The sequence below is a fragment of the Protomyctophum parallelum genome, assembly GCF_964188405.1.
Source record: "Protomyctophum parallelum genome assembly, chromosome: 3".
Lineage (NCBI taxonomy): Eukaryota > Metazoa > Chordata > Actinopteri > Myctophiformes > Myctophidae > Protomyctophum > Protomyctophum parallelum.
This window is the reverse complement of record NC_139698.1, coordinates 48,953,621-48,972,302: the sequence shown is the minus strand read 5'-3', so window position 1 is coordinate 48,972,302 and position 18,682 is coordinate 48,953,621. Positions and strand designations below refer to the sequence as shown.

Below are 18,682 nucleotides of genomic sequence, written 5' to 3'. Positions count from 1 at the left end.
CATCAGGGTTCTCATGCACCCTCGCTACAGACTGCATCTGCACCGGACGCTGCAGAGACACAAAAAAAGGTGTGAAGACAAAATAGTTACAGCGAAACTCAACTGAGGAAACAGCCACAGCCCACAGGTGTTTGAAAAACAGTCGGCTCTGTTTTTATAGCCCCCTCAATGTGGGACCCAAATTTGTGATAGTTCGGACATTGCATTCACCATTCATCATTTGTGTCATTTTTTGTAAAACCTCAGATAACTTATGTTAAGTAAGTGTGGGACCCAAATTTGTGATAATTCGGACATTCATTCATTCATAATTTAGGGTGCATATCTTTGGTCCGACATCCTAACAGTCTGACACGCAATAGTCTGACACCCTAACCTAGCCCTAACCTAACCATAACCGCACACGGAAGCCACGGGTGAGTCTTAACCGGCCACGTACTGTATGTGTCTTAACTGGCCACATATGTCGGTGCCACGGGTGAGTCTTAACCGGCCACGTATGTGTCTTAACCGGCCATGTATGTTGGTCATTGTCTCATGACTCACGTGTCCATTTATGCTTATTGTGATTGACAAAATGTTTTTATAACAAAAAGACATTATTGTAACATAAACATTAGTTTCACCAATGGGTGGAAGTGAAATTCAGATTTAGATTCAGATTCAGTTTATTTGTCACTTAGATGCACTTTGAAAATCTTAAGGCGGAAAGCTCCACTTAGGGGTCCCTTCAATGTGTGATGCAAATGTAGGGCAGATTGGACGCTGCCTACCTGTGGCATTTTGTTATACACTAAATGGGTCCTTCCCGTAAACTTTAGAAGGAACAGAAAATGAAACATTTTGATCCCATCGATCTTTGATCAAGAGATGTATACAGCAATTTGAGTACGTTTTGAAGTGTGTTGTGAAAAAAACATGGAAAGGACAGAAATCTAGTCAAGCAAGTGTAGTCTATATGGAGAGTTGCATAATGATCCAAGGAATCCAGTGGATGTTTATTTATTTATTACAAGCATTGGTTCAATAGTTATAGCCTTTTGTTATTAATTATTATAATTATTATTAAAAAATTGCTGGCATTTCAAGCTGTTGAGAAGGGTATTTAAGGATACTGTGCTGTGCATGTGTGCAGCTCATGCACATTTCCTTTTGGGGCTTTGTTCTGCTATCATATGTCATAAACGTCAGTTAATCTCTGTGCGGTACAGCTGCAACACCATGGACAAGGGAGCGATTGATTGGGTAAATCAGCACTTTTAAAACTTTGATTGGCTACCATATATAATCCATTGGTTTGAGTAGTAGAATTTGGTCCGAAATATTGGATTTGAGTCTTTTCTCATTTGTGTATGATATGTTATAAATGTTGATTCAAAGAGTGGTGTTGTTGATGATGAGGTTTTTATTTATTTAGCAGTATGCCATTTATTTTGCCAGGACAAAAAGGGGCAAATAGGGCTGGGACTCGATTATGTTTTTATATAGAGGCTTTGTAATGAATTAATCGTAATTAATCGCATATCAATATTTGACCTGAGAAGCTTTTATTTTTTCTGCTTCTTTTTCCCCATTCACTAGGCCTAGCAAAACGTTCTGAACAGCTTCTTCTCTCAATTCGTGCACTGGTTGTCTTCGGTGCGACTGAAACTGTAATTAATCCAAATGATTCGAGTCCCAGCCCTAAATAAATATATAAATGAAAGTATAACTTAAAATGGAATTTGCCAAAATGATAACATGCTTTTAACACTGTACCACAGTTTTAACACTGTCACCATTATAAGGACTCGAAAATATTCATAAAGCTTTATAACAACAATCATATAATACATCAATCACATTATAATAATGACTTATAAGGTCATGTATCAATTAATTACTCGCTCTCTCCATGTCTCTCTGTCTTCCACCCAGTTGTCGTGCTATGTGATTTCATGCCTTCTATGGGAATAACCAATTTGTATTTCATTTTTTTTAATGTTTTTATTTTGTGGCTTTCGCCTTTATTTTAGGGACAGACAGTAGGCTGACAGGAAATGGGGGAGAGAGATGGGGGAGTGACACGCAGTAAAGGCTGTCGGGATCGGGAGTCGAACCCGCGGCACACTGCCAGACTCAGAATACCGGCCAAGACATGTATTTTTTAGATTAGTTTTTTTCTCTTTCCATCTCGTTTGGATCTATCAGCCATCAGATACCAGAGCAATGATTAGTGCAGAGTGGATCGGATTTTGGGATGTATGGCTCGGGTCTCAGTTATTTTGACAGCACTAATTATAATACTTTCCTGACTTTCCTTTTGAACAGGATCATATAGTGTATTATAATTCTCATCGTTGTAATACATTATAATGATTTTATAATGCATTATAATCACTGTTATAATGCAATGTAGTGTGATTATAATTCACTATAAATATCTTTACTTAAAATAGACTGTACCATAATTTGACTGAACACTGAATGAACACATGCAGAAGGAAAATTAATTTGCAGCTTTGTTTTATTTTGGATTTGTTTTTGCAGAGTGAGCATACAGTGGCTGAAGACTTCTTTGATGAATACAATGAGAACAGTACTTTTAATTCTAGTGACACTGACATGGGATCTTATTATGGTGACCTTGGGACGGTATGTGACAGTAATGAGACCATGCATTTTGAGGCGGTGTTCATCCCAGTGCTGTACTACCTGGCTCTGGTAGTCGGTCTGCTGGGGAACGGACTGCTCCTGTGGGTTCTGGTAAAGCGGAGGCGGGACTGGAGCGTGACGGACACCTTCATTCTCCACCTGGCCGTGGCCGATACCCTGCTGCTGGTGACACTTCCCTTCTGGGCTGCGCAGTCCGCTCAGGAAAAGGGGTGGAGCTTTGGGACGCCCCTGTGCAAGGTCATCGGAGCAATATTCACGGTAATTGTATTGTACAAGTACAATGTACTGCTGCATATAACAGAAACAAGGCAGTTATGTGACAGAGATTATGAGATTGTTCAACGATGTCGATCATCGTCCACTGCGCCCCAACCCCCTCACTCTTCTATACACTTGATTCAATTTATATAATGGTGTCAACTGTTTAGCTGTGGGGAGAGTTCCTGTTTTAAGGGGTACAGTATATCCAATTATTTCCTAGTTAATTGGTGTGAGAGAAGAGGCGGCAGAGGACATGGTGAGATGGAGGCAGATGATTTGCTGTGGTGACCCCTGAAGGGAACAGCCAAAAAGAAAAGAAGATGTTATTATTTCCTGTCAAATCACAAGATAAACAGTAGACCAGGGTCCATGCACTTTATATGGTGATCTGTTAAGAGTTCACCACTGTAAAGATTATCTTTCCAACATGTGCACCTACATACTGTAGATGACTTTTCCACAATGAGCAATGCGCTTTGGTTTTGAAACACACCATAATATTTATCTTTATTTCACTACTCTGGTCTTTCTCTTCCTCATTTTTCCCCTAGATCAACTTCTACTGTGGGATCTTCCTTCTGGCCTGTATCAGTCTGGACCGCTACCTGTCCATCGTCCACGCTGCCCAGATGTTCTCTCGCAGGAAGGCCTGGTTGGTTCATTCCAGCTGCCTGTCGGTCTGGCTCCTCTCCCTGCTCCTCAGCATCCCCGACTGGGTCTTCCTGCGGGCCGTTGAAGATGATAGACGAGGAAACAGGATTGAGTGCATTCGCGACTACCAGCGCTTCTCTCAGTCACCGACTGAATGGCGTCTGAGCTCCCGTCTGCTCTACCACATCGTGGGCTTCCTGCTGCCATCAGCTGTCCTGATCTTCTGCTACACCAGAATCCTGCTGCAACTGCAGCGAGGCTCCCAGGGCCTCCAGAAACAGAGGGCTGTCAGGGTCATCCTGGCCCTGGTGGTGGTCTTCTTCCTCTGCTGGACACCATACAACATCACCCTCATGATGGACACACTTCAGTCCAACATCTCCTTGTCCACATTGACCTGCAGCAGCAGGACTTCTCTCGAAAAAGCAGTGACTGTTACTTCCACCCTGGGTTACATCCACTGCAGCCTCAACCCCGTGCTCTATGCCTTTGTGGGCATCAAGTTCCGCCGTCAGCTGCTGGGCATCCTGAGGTCTCTGGGCTGCAGGCTGAAAAGTAGTGTCACATTCCAGTCTACTGCCGGAAGGAGAAACTCCCTCTGGTCTGAGTCTGGGGACACCTCCAACTCCATCGCTATCTGAGACTGTGGAGTGGAGGGAAGGATGCTTATAGATACGCATGCAGACAGATGTGGACAATGACATGTAGACATGTGGACATGTAGACAGCAAGTAAGTCAGACAGACAATCATGGGAAGGCAGACCAACAGAAAGACAGACAGACCAACAGACTAGCGGACAGATGGCAGGCAAGCAGGCAGGCAGGCAGATCATCAGACAGAAATATATCAGGAATCAGGATCAAAAAGCTTCAACCCTTTTTTTTGGCGAGGAGAGCTGTGTGTCTTTTGTGTGTTTCTCTGAGGGATGCAGGGATATCATCTGCATTTGCGTCATCATGGAGCACGCAACATGGAGTGCAGTGGTGATCTAATCGCCTTCATCATGTGGCCGTTTCTGCATCTTGCAAGGGACTGGGGTGCATCAGGTGTCTCTTGCTACGTAGCGTCGATGAGTGGTCTTCTCACATTGGAGCAGTGCGATTTGGGGTCAGGATCAGCAAGGTGTCCCTTTAATCTTCCTGAGATCATTGATGTAAATGCACTTAAAGTTGGTTACTATATTTTAATTCATGAATTAATTTAAAGCAATCATGAATGCTACTCTTGGTACACATTTCATTTATATACCTATGTGTGGGGTTTGTTTTAATTTTAATTAGATTTTTTTGTAATTCTTGTTCAGTTCAGTCTAGTTTTAGTTAGTTTCCAGAGTGGGCGTGCTCATTTCAGTTTGGATTGGTTTTCAGTATTATTTTTTATTATTTTTATTATGTGAGGTAGTAAGCATGTGTGTCAGGGGCAAGATTTCAGAAGTTCAGAAAATAGATGACTCACCGTCATGTAGAAATCCCAGTCTCAATAAAAAACAATATGCTACAATGCCTCCTCATGCATGCTTAATTGTAACACACACACACACACACACACACACACACACACACACACACACACACACACACACACACACACACACACACACACACACACACACACACACACACACACACACACACACACACACACACACACACACACACACACACACACACACACACACACAGGCATAAAAGAATCAACAACAAAAACCCAGTGCTATTGAAACGGGTTCATTAGGAGCAGGTGTAGCTCACTGTCCTGAGATTATAGCCTACCTTCTGGAGACCAAATACATTTATTCATGAAATAAGTTTATCTTTCTATTATATATATAATATAAAATTGCTGTCTAATTTATAATGTTTACTTGCCCACAATTTCCCATTGCAGTACATTGAAAGGACATAAGAAATAACCAGGAGCGTCAAGACAATTTCAAGTGTTCCCGACAACACAATTACAACTCAGTTTTAAAATATGCCCACGCCTACGAGTAGTTTCAGTGGAACTATTATCTTCAACCATAACGGTCTGGCAGGAAATTAAGATAACATCTGTCGATGCCTCAAACACACGTGTTTAGGGCGTAGGCAACACAGTGTTAGGTAATACCAGAAGAGTTGAGTGCTAACAATAGTAACATATCTGTTATCTGTACATGATCATAATAAACATACAACCTCTTTAACCCAATATGGGATTGAATTACTGACCTGAGATGCATTCAGTTTACTTTAAGGACCAAAGGAATGTTTTATCCATTTAACAGATATCATATCTGTCAACTGTCAACTCAAAAGGATAAAACATGTCATCATGCATCATATGTATATTTGTACATATCTGAGATATGTACAAAATGTATGCTTATATGCATTTTGTCAATAAAGATGTAAAATGTCAACTCTGTTGGTTACATTCCAACTATGACAGATACAAAATAACCATAACATGATTAATCTGATAGGAACGCAGTGAGAGGAAGAGATAGAGGTGGTGGTAATAATGTCGTTAATGTCGTTAAAGGAAAGAAACAAAATGTTCTGAGATGTGTTGGTGAAAAATTACTGGCTAAAATAGACGATAAAACATAAAAACAACACATACATTAGGGTAACATTACACTCAAAGATAAACTAGAAAAAGTGCCCTTCTGGGCACAGGTCTCCACCAGGAGAATAGGAATGTTTAGGAGTAATATAAACATGTTTTTTGTTTGTTTGTTTGTTCCAATCTTTGCCAATGAGGATGGAATATGGGAAATGGTGCAGATCCGTGTTGATCGCACGCATGCACAATCCACCTGTTGGTGGCGCTATAACAGGCCAATGTGAAATGGGTGGGCTATATTCCTCAGCCTAGTAGGAAAGTGCGTGAAAGATTTCATAGGATGGAATATGAAATATCAGACACATCCGTCTTGAGCACATGACTATGGAGATACTGTGTAACGATTTGCGGGATTTTTGGACAAAATCTGTAGGTGTACTGTGCAAAAACTTGTTTTGCACAAAGCGGCCTCCTGGTGGCGCTATAACAGGCCGTTCTGGAAATTTTGGGGCAGAGGTTCATCGTTGGCATCCAGGGAGTGTGTGTGCAAAATGTGGCATCGACCGGGTTAACGGTGCCGGAGATTAGCTGCTCACGGACACACGGACGGACGGACGGACGGAGTGCAAAACATACTCTCCCCCCATGCCTTCGGCCTGGTGGAGACAATAATGGCGCTTCAGCAGACAGATAGTTGATAGTGTTGATTACCAAAAACACTGACCGTCTAAATTTATTTTTTTAAGTATTGTCACATGGGGTAGCTTAAATTCTGAACAATAATGTACATGGGTGTTTTACATAAGTACATAGATTAATTTATGCAGAAAGAAACATGCTAAACTAGACAAAGTGCCAATCGGCACAGGTCTCCACCAGGGCAGGTCAGGTTGTGGCCTCATGGTGGCGCTATAACAGGCCGTTGAGGAAGATTTGGGCCGGAGGTTCGTGTTCGAGGGATGCAGGTACAATGTTTTTCCATGTGTGCATACATAAGTTGTATACAGATCGATGCAGTTATAGCTAAAAACAGGAATTTGCCTGTTATAGCGCCACCGTGAGGCTGATTTTGAGGAAAAAATTGTGGCATGTCGTCCTCGGCCTAGTGAAAATGTGCGTGTATAATTTAACGGAAATTGCACACTGTGTTTGTGATTTGTGGCCTTTTTTCGAAATGGACGAATCGTGTGAGCTTTGGAAGCCAATCTTAGCCAATCAGGATGGAAGATGGGAAATGGTGCCGCTCCGTGTTGATCACATGACTATGGAGATAGTGTATACGGATTTGCGTGAAATGTGGATAAAATCTGAAGGAGTAATAATAGAAAATGTGTTTTACATATGTCGGCCTCCTGGTGGCGCTATAAAGAGCAGATGTGAAAAATTCCAGGCAAAGGTTTTTCCTTGGCCTCTAGGGAGTTGGCATACAAAGTTATCCACAGATCCGTGCAGTTAGAGGTAAAAACACTTTTCGGCCAGTTATAGCGCCACCTTGAGTCTGAGTTGAAATTGTTCATGTGGCATTTCGTCCTGGGCCTAGTGGGAATGTGGGTGCACAATTTCAGGGAAATCACGCGATGTGTTCATGATTTGCAGCATTTTGTTTGAAACTGAGCACTCCTGTGAACTTTGGAAGCCAATGTTAACCAATCAGGATGGAGTCTGAGAAATCTGAAAGACCGGTTTCGTTGAATGGCTCTAGAGAGACTGTGTACCAATTTGCGTGATGTTTGGACAAAATCTGTAGGTGTACTGTGCAAAAACTTGTTTTGCACAAAGCGGCCTCCTGGTGGCGCTATAACAGGCCGTCCTGGAAAGTTTGGGGCAGAGGTTCATCGTTGGCATCCAGGGAGTGTGTGTGCAAAATTTGGCATCGACCGGGTTAACGGTGGCCGAGATTAGCTGCTCACGGACACACGGACGGACGGACGGACGGACACACGGACGGACGGAGTGCAAAACATACTCTCCCCACATGCCTTCGGCCTGGTGGAGACAAAAACTAGTAAAGATCATATCTTCATCTCTTAAATGGTAAAGAAAGATGCATTTCCCTGTATGTAGAAATAATGACAAAGCTGGTCTTGTTCCCTCAAGTATCACAAGCTGATCAGAGATCTCATCTCTCTTCCCTCTCTGTACACTGAAGCCAGTAAATTCTAAACTGTTAGCCAACCTTCCTCTTTGCACAATTAATAGACAGCTCTCTTAAGAGTATTAACTACATTCAACTCATGGTCTACCTATTTTGGGCATGTCATGACAATCATGGGCAAAAATGACTACACATTGTGTCGGAACTTGGAAGTCAAACATTTTGGACTTAAGACTTAAGTATCCATTGCCAGAATTACAATAGCAGGACAATTCTCTGGTGAATAAGGCCTGATTTTGTCTATGCCAGCTGAAGGACAAAAACACTTGACACTAATGGGTCACTGATGTGATGTCCCCCTACAATGTAAATCCTTATTTTGAGTGCAGGTGTTGACTTATTTGTGCCTGATGTTTCTGCCCATGTGTGTTTTCTACTTTTCTTCTTAAAGAATTAATGTACGTAAACGTACAGTAACTGCCGCTATGTGGACCTAATGATGAGTTACCACTTTTGCATCAGATTTTTTTTAATTGCAGCCGCCCGTTTTACATTGACTTTGTATTCAGCGTAGTTATAGGGCAGTTGTAGAAAGAACATAAAGTACATAATTATGCGTTTTCCAGCTTTTTTCCTACATACAAATAATACAGACAAATAATCATAATTGAACTGGGTTCATAATTGAACCCCCACCCTGACAAGCACTTGGAATGGTAGGCATTACGTTTAGTTTGACATTGAGAATAAATTATGTTGTGTCTTGTCTTGTCTTGTCTTGTCTTGTTTTTGTTTCAAACTTGATTCAGGTTATGTGGTTTGTAACTATTAGTGTCATTTCCCTGTTAGCATAGGTCTATACAATTTATTTTTCTTTTATGCTACCACAATATTTTGCATATAGTGGTCATAACATTTATATGTACATCTCTTTGGTATGTTCCGTATGGGTGTGTCACATATATACTGTCATATTATTTGATTTACTGTATACCCTGAACTCTTGAATAAACAAAACTGTGAAAAGAAAAAGAAAGACATTGAGAATAAATGGTAAATAGTAAATGGTGCATTTATATAGCGCCTTTACCCAAGGCGCTTTACATAGATTGTGCATTACATTCACCCATTCACACACCGATGACAGCGGAAACCATGCAAGGCACCAACCAGCACATCGGGAGCAATTAGGGGTTCAGTGTCTTGCTCAAGGACACTTCGACAGTAACTCTGGAGGAGCCCGGGTTCGAACTGGCAACCTTGCGGTTCCCATCCAGGCTCTCTACCACTGAACCACCGCCGCCCCCAAGAGCTTGTAGATTGGCTATTTTCACAATGTTTGCCGCTTTCTTACATAATATGACAATTTGGCCAATCTAAAAGTCCTTAGATTGTACCCTTTGTTGCGACCCCAGGTCACATTACTATGAAAACGTGCATTTCCCATCAGTTAGTTAGTTAGTCCGTCACCCCCAGGCATGACCATACAGGTATATGGTCATCACAAAAACTAGAGTTGTCAAAAGGCCTGAAAATTAAAGCCTGGCCCTACCTGGGCCCTCATCAAACGCTGTACACTCAAGACACTGCGCCAGCTGCCACCCTTAGATCTCCATATATGGAGCTGACCTGTTCTGAGTGACATTCCATATGTTGATCTGACCTCATCAAACCCTGTACACTTAAGACATGCTCCATATATGGCCAGTACAGAATTCATTCCATATGTTGATCTGACCCCCACATGGCCAAAGCGGCCAGCACGCGCCCAACAGTCTGCTGTCACCCAGGCAGATGCGTGCACGCGACCTCACCCTTTAGGGCGAGGTCGCTTCTCGCCCTCAGGCGTCTTACTGGTTTACTGTTGAGTGAGAAAACAATGTTGCACGTTAAGCTAATCATCTGATGATCCGAAATCCTTTGGGGACCCACCTCAGTTTTGGGAACCACTGCCCGATAAGTATGACATTTCACACAAAAAAGGGAAAGAAAGAAAGAAAGAAAGAAAGAAAGAAAGAAAGAAAGAAAGAAAGAAATCCCAAAGTGCAGGAACTAGGAATGTTTTCCTAGTTGGCTGATATTGGGTTTAAAAGTGTTTCAACTGGTCAGCCAAATGAGATATCGGCAAATAGGTGATATTATACCAATTGTAAATATGTTCTTGAGGTAATTGCTTATCCGCCAAAATCATGAAGCCTAATTTGACCTTTGGGGTACACAAATAAGTTGGTGTGTCCAAAAACATAGTTACTGCACTTTGTAGGGCAGAATACCTGTACACCATGTCCTCTCTCAAATATCTCCCGTGTTCACTCAAAGGCACAACATGATCCATACTATGTCATATGTGTGAAAGCAGATTAAAGCTCATTTCCTCTTGGGGCTTTGCTCTGCTTTGACGTCCGTCATACATTTTAATTAATCTCTGTGCTGTACAGCTACAACACCATGGCTACCGATAAGGTAAATCAGCACTTTATATCATCCATTAGCAATATTAACAATATCATTTGGTCATATACTGTACATTTTGGATCTTTCATTTAGATTTTTCTCTGTAATAATAGTGTCTATGCACTTTCCAATAGCTTATTGGCGCTAGGGGTTTCACAACTACAGATTCTTACTAGTTGGCAACTTTTTCAGAATAGTTGTAGATTTGTCGACTAGTCATCAGATTCAACTTTTTCTTTTCTTTTTTAACCGAATGGGTTCCCGATTAGTAATGATTAGTACTAAAGATGCAGGGAGAGGAGTACTATGTATTAGGTAACACATTTTTGTCACACTATGTAGGACCATAGTTTATAGTCATATAACATATACAAAAAAAAGAAGAAAAAAAAAGAAAATGTTATTGAATGAACAAAATAAGAAAAGTCACAAAGATATGCATGTTCTGTTTGTAATACATTTCAAAGGGGAATGTGCACAGTGGTGAGTCGTGACTGCAATCTAATACTTAAAGATAAATTGACTTATCTGTCCACGACTAGTTTCTGGAATGATTGTCTCTTGAAATAGCTGATGTTTTTATGGTATAGGGTGTTTTTATATATATATAGTGTTTTTTTAATTCATGTTGTTTTTTAATGGATTCCTGAGTCTACACTAATAAAGTTGATTGATTGATTGATATACTGTAACTATAAAGCTCTGATGCAGATCGAAGCAATGTCTTTCTAAAGTATATTCAGTAGAAAAAAAGAGCCACAGTTGTTACCACTGACAAACTCAGTATGTAACAACACCGTTTATAACATGATCAATATGACATTATGTTATCAACCAAATTAATTCGTTTATTTATTGATGCCTAAAATAGTAAATTAATATGCAAAATGTTATTTCATATTTAATCATGTTGTAGCTATGTGTAAAACCTTTAACGGTGGTAGCAGTGTCTGGAGAAGTGGATAGTCAAGTTCTACCTCAATTACCCAATGCTATCGATTCATATGGTGTTTAAAACAGCATTTCCTATGTGAAGGAAAACAAACCACCATTATTATTAAAAATATATAAAATAGCCCAAATCATGTATTTTAGTGGATGTTCAGATACATTTGAGCTTTTCTATTTTTGCTGCTAATTATTATTATCTTGTCTGTGAGCACTGAGCATACAGTGCCACCATGTGGCATAGGTAAAATTAAAGGAATATGGATGGATTTGTTTTGTCTAATCAGGAGACTTGTTTCCCACAACCCACAACCTTCCATTATGAAAGGCACATGTCGAGTCTAAACAGTAAACACTACACTAGGGCAGCCCCTTAGGAAAATTAAAGGAATATATACACAAACCCACAAACCCCGTAATGGCTAATGGCTTGAATATAAATTTATTTTGTATCCCATTCTCTTACGGTTCGCTGGGTTTAATTGATTGATTGTGACTGCAACTTGTTCCTGTTCGCAGATGACTCGGCACTGCTAGTCTCGGACAGGAACAAACTGCAGGTTGAAAAGGCCCTCAGCTCTAAACTCGGTAGAATCTGCACCTGGCTCGCTGATAACAAACTATCTTTACACCTGGGAAAAACTGAATCCATTCTCTTTGGATCTAATAGTAATCTCAGCAAGGCAAATGGCTTCTTGGTTAGAGTGGGTGACAATGTTATCACACGTAAAGATGAAATTACCATAGGTTCCATCCTGGAGGCCAATCTTTCCGGTGATAAAATGGCCACCAACGTAATCAAAAAAGTCAACCAAAGAACAAGATTCCTTTACAGGACTGGTCAACAAAAACACCTTGAAGACGTTAACAATACAAGGTTTCTTTGACTATGCATGCACCTCCTCCTGGTACCACAGCACCTCAAAGGCCTTTAAAACTAGGCTCCAGACTTCCCAAAATAAATTGGTCAGGTTCCTACTTGGCCTCACCCCCCGAACCCACCTCACCCCTGCCCACTTTGACAGGCTGGAATGGCTTAGGGTCTACGACAGAGTACAGCATCTTGCAATGGGTCTGGTCCACAAGATTCGATACACCACCAAGATACCCATGTACCTGTCTAGATACTTCCTTAATGTTAACGAAGTCCACACCCACAACACCAGAGGGAGTGCAACGAACCATGTACAACCCAGATTCGGCACAAACAAGGGACTAAATTCTCTCCTATGCCACCAAAATGTGGAACGCCCTACCAACAGTCATTAAGACATCCCTTCACTCCTTCAAAACTATATCAAAGGGCTCCTACGGACGGCTGCAATTCGAAACTGGCCCCCGTAAAATCTGAATCCCCCCCCACCACACACTCCTTTTTCCCCTCACTGTATAGGTTTCTTTTCCATTTTACCTCCTTTATGATGAATTCGTGTTCTGTTCTTTGACTATATAGAAGTGTCTATTTGTACGTCTCTAAATGTTTTGATGAATTGAACAAGGTGCACCCTCTTGTAAACAAGTGTAATGCTTAATTGGGTCGTCCACTCACAGTTAACAGTCTTTGTATTGAGTTTGTGCTTGAAATGTACTGTATTTCTGCAAACTGTTAATAAATATTTCAATCAATCAATCAATCAAATTGAATACTATATTAGTCAGAATTGTAAACAGCACGTGGTACAGTGAGACATTACGGATAAAAGGATAACACAAAAGGTCCTGGAGTCCATAGTAGGGTATATATATTAGCGGTTAGAGGTCACAGGGCCAGGCTATGGGAGCAAACAGTGCCAACTTGTGGCTTAACGAAAACATACAGACTGGATAGGCCTACTGGAAAAATGAACATGCAGCTTTGTTTCCTTTTGTTTTTGTAGGATGGAAAGTAAACCGTGTTTCTGGGACAAATTTACATAGTTATACGTGGATTAATTAATTTAACAAATTAATTAATTTAACAAATTAATTAATTCAGTTAACTCAGCACTAATCATAATACTTTCCTGACTCTCCTTTTGAACAGGATCATATAGGCTAGTGTATTATAATTATAATTATCATCGTTGTAATAATTATAAAAAAATTATAATGTATTATAATCACTGTTATAATGCAATGTAGTGTGATTATAAGTCACTATGAATATTTTACTTAAAATGGACTGTATAGCATCATTTGACTGAACACTGAATGAAAACATGCAGGGAGGGAAAATTAATTAGCAGCTTTGTTTTCTTTTGGATTTGTTTTTGCAGAGTGATGGAATGCATACAGTGGCTGAACTTGAAGACTTCTGGGATGACTACAACAACAGTACTTTTAATTCTAGTGACACTGACATGGGATCTTATGGTGACGTATGTGACAGTAATGAGACCATGCATTTTGAGGCGGTGTTCATCCCAGTTCTGTACTACCTGGCTCTGGTAGTCGGTCTGCTGGGGAACGGACTGCTCCTGTGGGTTCTGGTAAAGCGGAGGCGGGACTGGAGCGTGACGGACACCTTCATTCTCCACCTGGCCGTGGCCGATACCCTGCTGCTGGTGACACTTCCCTTCTGGGCTGCGCAGTCCGCTCAGGAAAAGGGGTGGAGCTTCGGAACCCCCATGTGCAAGGTCATCGGAGCAATATTCACGGTAATGACTGCTGTAAATGACAGGAAAGAGGTAGGACAGGCCTGAGAGCATAGTTAAACCGGTTGAATTACCACTGCTCCCCAACTCCCCAACTATGCACTCCTCTACTCTACACTTTCACAATTACCGGTAGTTTAAAATACCAGGAGATACGTCAGCAACACGCGTGAAAATAGAAGGGGCTAATTTCTGTTTAGTTATTGGGGAGAGTTTTGTTATGGTTGTATATAGGCTATTATCTATTGTCAAATTACAAGACAAACAGTAGACCAAGGTTAATGCACTTTGCATGTAATCTATTAAGTGTGCATCAAATTATGGCTGCCATATAAACCTTTCTGAGAAAAGGAGAAGGCATGCAGTTGACTTTGTTCCTCTGGTCTTTCTCTTCCTCATTTTCCCCCTAGATCAACTTCTACTGTGGGATCTTCCTTCTGGCCTGTATCAGTCTGGACCGCTACCTGTCCATCGTCCACGCTGCCCAGATGTTCTCTCGCAGGAAGGCCTGGTTGGTTCATTCCAGCTGCCTGTCGGTCTGGCTCCTCTCCCTGCTCCTCAGCATCCCCGACTGGGTCTTCCTGCGGGCCGTTGAAGATGATAGACGAGGAAACAGGATGGAGTGCATTCGCGACTACCAGCGCTTCTCTCAGTCAACGACTGAATGGCGTCTGGGCTCCCGTCTGCTCTACCACATCGTGGGCTTCCTGCTGCCATCAGCTGTCCTGATCTTCTGCTACACCAGAATCCTGCTGCAACTGCAGCGAGGCTCCCAGGGCCTCCAGAAACAGAGGGCTGTCAGGATCATCCTGGCCCTGGTGGTGGTCTTCTTCCTCTGCTGGACACCATACAACATCACCCTCATGATGGACACTATGGGGGTCCAACAGTCCAACATCTCCTTGTCCAGTGACAATAACCTGACGTGCAGAAGCAGGTCTTCTCTGGAAAAAGCCATTACTGTCACCTCCACCCTGGGTTACATCCACTGCAGCCTCAACCCTGTGCTCTACGCCTTTGTCGGTGTGAAGTTCCGCCGTCAGCTGCTGGACATTTTGAGGTCTCTGGGCTGCAGGCTGAAGAGTAGTGTCAAATTCCAGTCTGCTGCCGGAAGCAGGCAAAGCTCCCTCTGGTCGGAGTCTGGGGACACCTCTAACTCCATCGCTATCTGAGACTGTGGCCTGAGTGGCAGACAGACAGATGCAGACACATGGACAGACAGCAAGACAGAGACAAACCAGATGGGAGGGCAGACCGACAGAAAGACAAGGGCTGTTCAAACCAAGCACCTTAACTGCAACTATAACTATAAGTAACACCACAACTATACAGCCCTTAAATGAACAGCAAACAGGTAATGACGTGATGTTGTGCAATGTAGATCGGTGCTTGTAGATCAACGAGCAACACCATCATACAACAAGTATAGTATATGTCAAGATTTATTGACAGCTACGTGGCATTTAAAACTTTTCGTTTATTTATTTTTATTTTTCGTCATTTTTCAGATGAGACAACCTTATCAATGGGGGACTGCCAGCTTCCCAGCTTCTAACAGGGTTAGGTCAAAGCTGCTTAAGATAGATGTGTCGCCCAGGCCGTAGCGTAACGGTCTGGGCACCGGACTGGTAATCCAGTCGCAGTGTGCCGCGGGTTCGACTCCCGGACCCGACACGGCCTTTACTGCATGTCATCCCCCCATCTCTCTCCCGTTTCCTGTCAGCCTACTGTCTGTCCCTTCAAAAACAAATCAATAAAAGGCGTAAGCCGCAAAAAAATATCTTTAAAAAAAAAAGATAGATGTGTCATTAATTAGTTCTATTCATTATTCTCTGTATTAGTTCTTGGTGTTTTTTATGATTACTTCTTTTCAGCTTGGGTCACACACAAATTCAACAGGTTATGGTGTTTTCAAATATTGTTGTGCCCTTTGTGAACTTTCGCAAATTCCCACACCCTCCAGTGTTCTCTGCACAGCCCTGGCACTGAAAAGCTTAACCCATTTAGGACTGAGCCGAGACTGAATAACTGGTTCAGTTATTTCTGGTTATTAGTCCATGAGCCAGAGCTCCAAAATCCGTGGAGAAAACTAGACCTATATTAAATTGTTTATAGGATCAATACAAGTATAAATGTATGCATGATAACCCTTCCACAGTATAGCTTTTTCATATTTTCTATTATTTTGCATATTTTCCTACATAATGGATATATAATGCATATTTAAAAATGTGTAATACAATTAAATCATTGTCTTCGTGTAAGTACTCAATTGGAGGAGTTTCATGGTGATAACAATCTAATATAGGTATGGTTTTCCCCACTCAATTCATAATTAACGTTCCAATTTTGGAGCTCTGGCTCATGGACTAAGAACCAAAAAGAACTGAACCGGTGGAAAAGGGGCCATACTGTAGCAACAAGAACCCCAAAAGGGGTTCCCGTCCTGAATGGGTTTTTTGTTCTCTCAGCAAGTTCTTCATGTGAGCTTTATCAATGCTAGATTTAGATGATCTAATATGACCCCAGATTGTCACCAGGATAGGAAGGTTGAGACTTGTGAGTATAGAAGAGAATGGTTCTACGCATTGTGGTTCTCAACACTTGACTCCAGGGATCCAGACTGCTGCAGGCTGCTATATTTCTGTTTTACCAGGTAGTTGCATTTCCAGGTCAAACGTTTCCCCAGGTGACTTAAATACAAACCAGCAGTAGTCTAGTGTAGCCTAGTCTGCACCAGGACAGAGTTGAGAACCATGCACTTGTCTATGCTCGATTCTGTTTGTCTATTTGTGTATTCTCTATCGTGATATTGTGTGTTTCCAGATAAACCTTGAGCTATGCCTATGCTCAACAAAATACTTTTTTCTCCATCCATATTAGGCCTACTCACTCAATATTAACATTCAAGTCCTCACAGTGACTCTAATGAACTATTTTCCATCATGGAAGCAATTAAATCCATTTTAAATCCACAAAGAGAAATTGTTGTCAAACGAAGCTGGACATATCTGCACCTGCTGCTGTTTATTTGCATAGTTTATGTACTACTTCTGTTTTATTTTTACATAGGCCTATAGTAGTATTATTATTATCATTATCAAAAACCTTTAAACCCTACTCTTCTTTCCAGTCCTATTCTTCTTCACTTTCCTGAAAACGGTAAATGATGGAGCTCATATAAAAACATATTCTCCTTCTCCTTCTTTATACCTGTAAACCTGGGTTGTAGCCTACTGTGTATAAATAAAATTGTAAAAAGACTAAAAATAAATAAAACATTGATGAAACATGTTATTCTCATTATATTTAGTTGGCTTATGAAATATATTTACTTTTTGTAAAATATCTCTCAGTCCCGACATAGTAGTTCCGGAGTGGTATCCAACGGATTGTGTGGCCCTGGTCTTCCCCTAGTGGGTCTGATCGAGGGTAGCTACTGGGACCTAAGTTGGGACTTGATCACCCCGGCTGGGTCACCCGAGTGAGGGGTATGATGTTCGCGAGACCCGAAACCCCGATGACCTACAGTGATACATCATTGAGGATACGTCCCAGTTGCATCCATGCGATGGATTTTCGTTCTTTCGTTCTTGCACACACCTCATTTATATCTTTCATCAAATCAAGATCAAATCTGTCAATGCCGCAAACATATGAGTGTTACTGATACTGCACTACCAGAAAGAAGACAGACTACCTCTTTCATTTTTAATATAAGCTTTTGGTCTTCAGGCAGAGGCTCCGAGCTGAGCTGCTATATCCACAAACTGAATTATGTACACTATACTCCAAGGACAGATGCAAATATATGTTTATATTATATTTTGTCAACATGTCAAATGTCAAATCTGTAGGCTATATTGCAACTCTGACAGACACAAAGTAACCTTTAATCTGATACTAACGCAGTGAGAGGTAGCGGTGGAGACGGCATTAGTACAAACATTGATGGTTATCATCAAAGAGGAAGGAAACAAAGTGCTCTGGGATGTGTTACAGTGAGTAGTGGGGTGTTTACATTCATTCTAAGAAGTAAGAATACTGTACGAATAATTTGTACAGAGAGAATAAAATGTGAGGTTAGGTTACGACATGACATCTGTCATAAACTTCAAATCATCAGGTGCTTTCACAGCTACAACACCATGGGTATTGATCAGGCAAATTAGCACTATTAAAACTTTGGTTCACTGTCATATAAATGTCATATATGCTCCTTCTGGCAACCAAGCCTCTGTTTAACAGAATATAGAATGAACGTCTTTCTAATTAATACATTTAAATAACATAAACCTGATATAATATAACATGATCAAATATGATAGATAAATTAAGATAATGAATCAATATGCAAAATCTTATTTTATAGCAAGTAGGCCTACTGTTTAAATATGTGTAAAACCTTTATTGGTCATGTGTACTGTTGAAGCTAT

At 41.2% G+C, this 18,682-nt stretch overlaps 2 protein-coding genes across 2 annotated transcripts; both read left to right on the top strand.

The window, feature by feature from the left end:
* Positions 1-2,625: 2,625 nt before the first annotated feature.
* Positions 2,626-4,208, top strand: LOC310855500 (C-X-C chemokine receptor type 3-like; the record flags this gene model as incomplete). Its single annotated transcript, XM_083760524.1, has 2 exons — positions 2,626-2,913; positions 3,468-4,208. The coding sequence occupies exons 1-2, from the start codon at positions 2,656-2,658 to the stop codon at positions 4,206-4,208; spliced, it is 999 nt and encodes a 332-aa protein (XP_083616650.1). The 5' UTR covers positions 2,626-2,655.
* Positions 4,209-13,991: 9,783 nt separating this feature from the next.
* On the top strand, positions 13,992-15,479 carry LOC310855499 (C-X-C chemokine receptor type 3-like; the record flags this gene model as incomplete). The annotated part of the gene is made up of 2 exons (XM_083760523.1): positions 13,992-14,249; positions 14,657-15,479. 2 exons carry the CDS (start codon positions 13,992-13,994, stop codon positions 15,416-15,418), a joined length of 1,020 nt encoding a protein of 339 aa, XP_083616649.1. The 3' UTR covers positions 15,419-15,479.
* Positions 15,480-18,682: the final 3,203 nt, after the last annotated feature.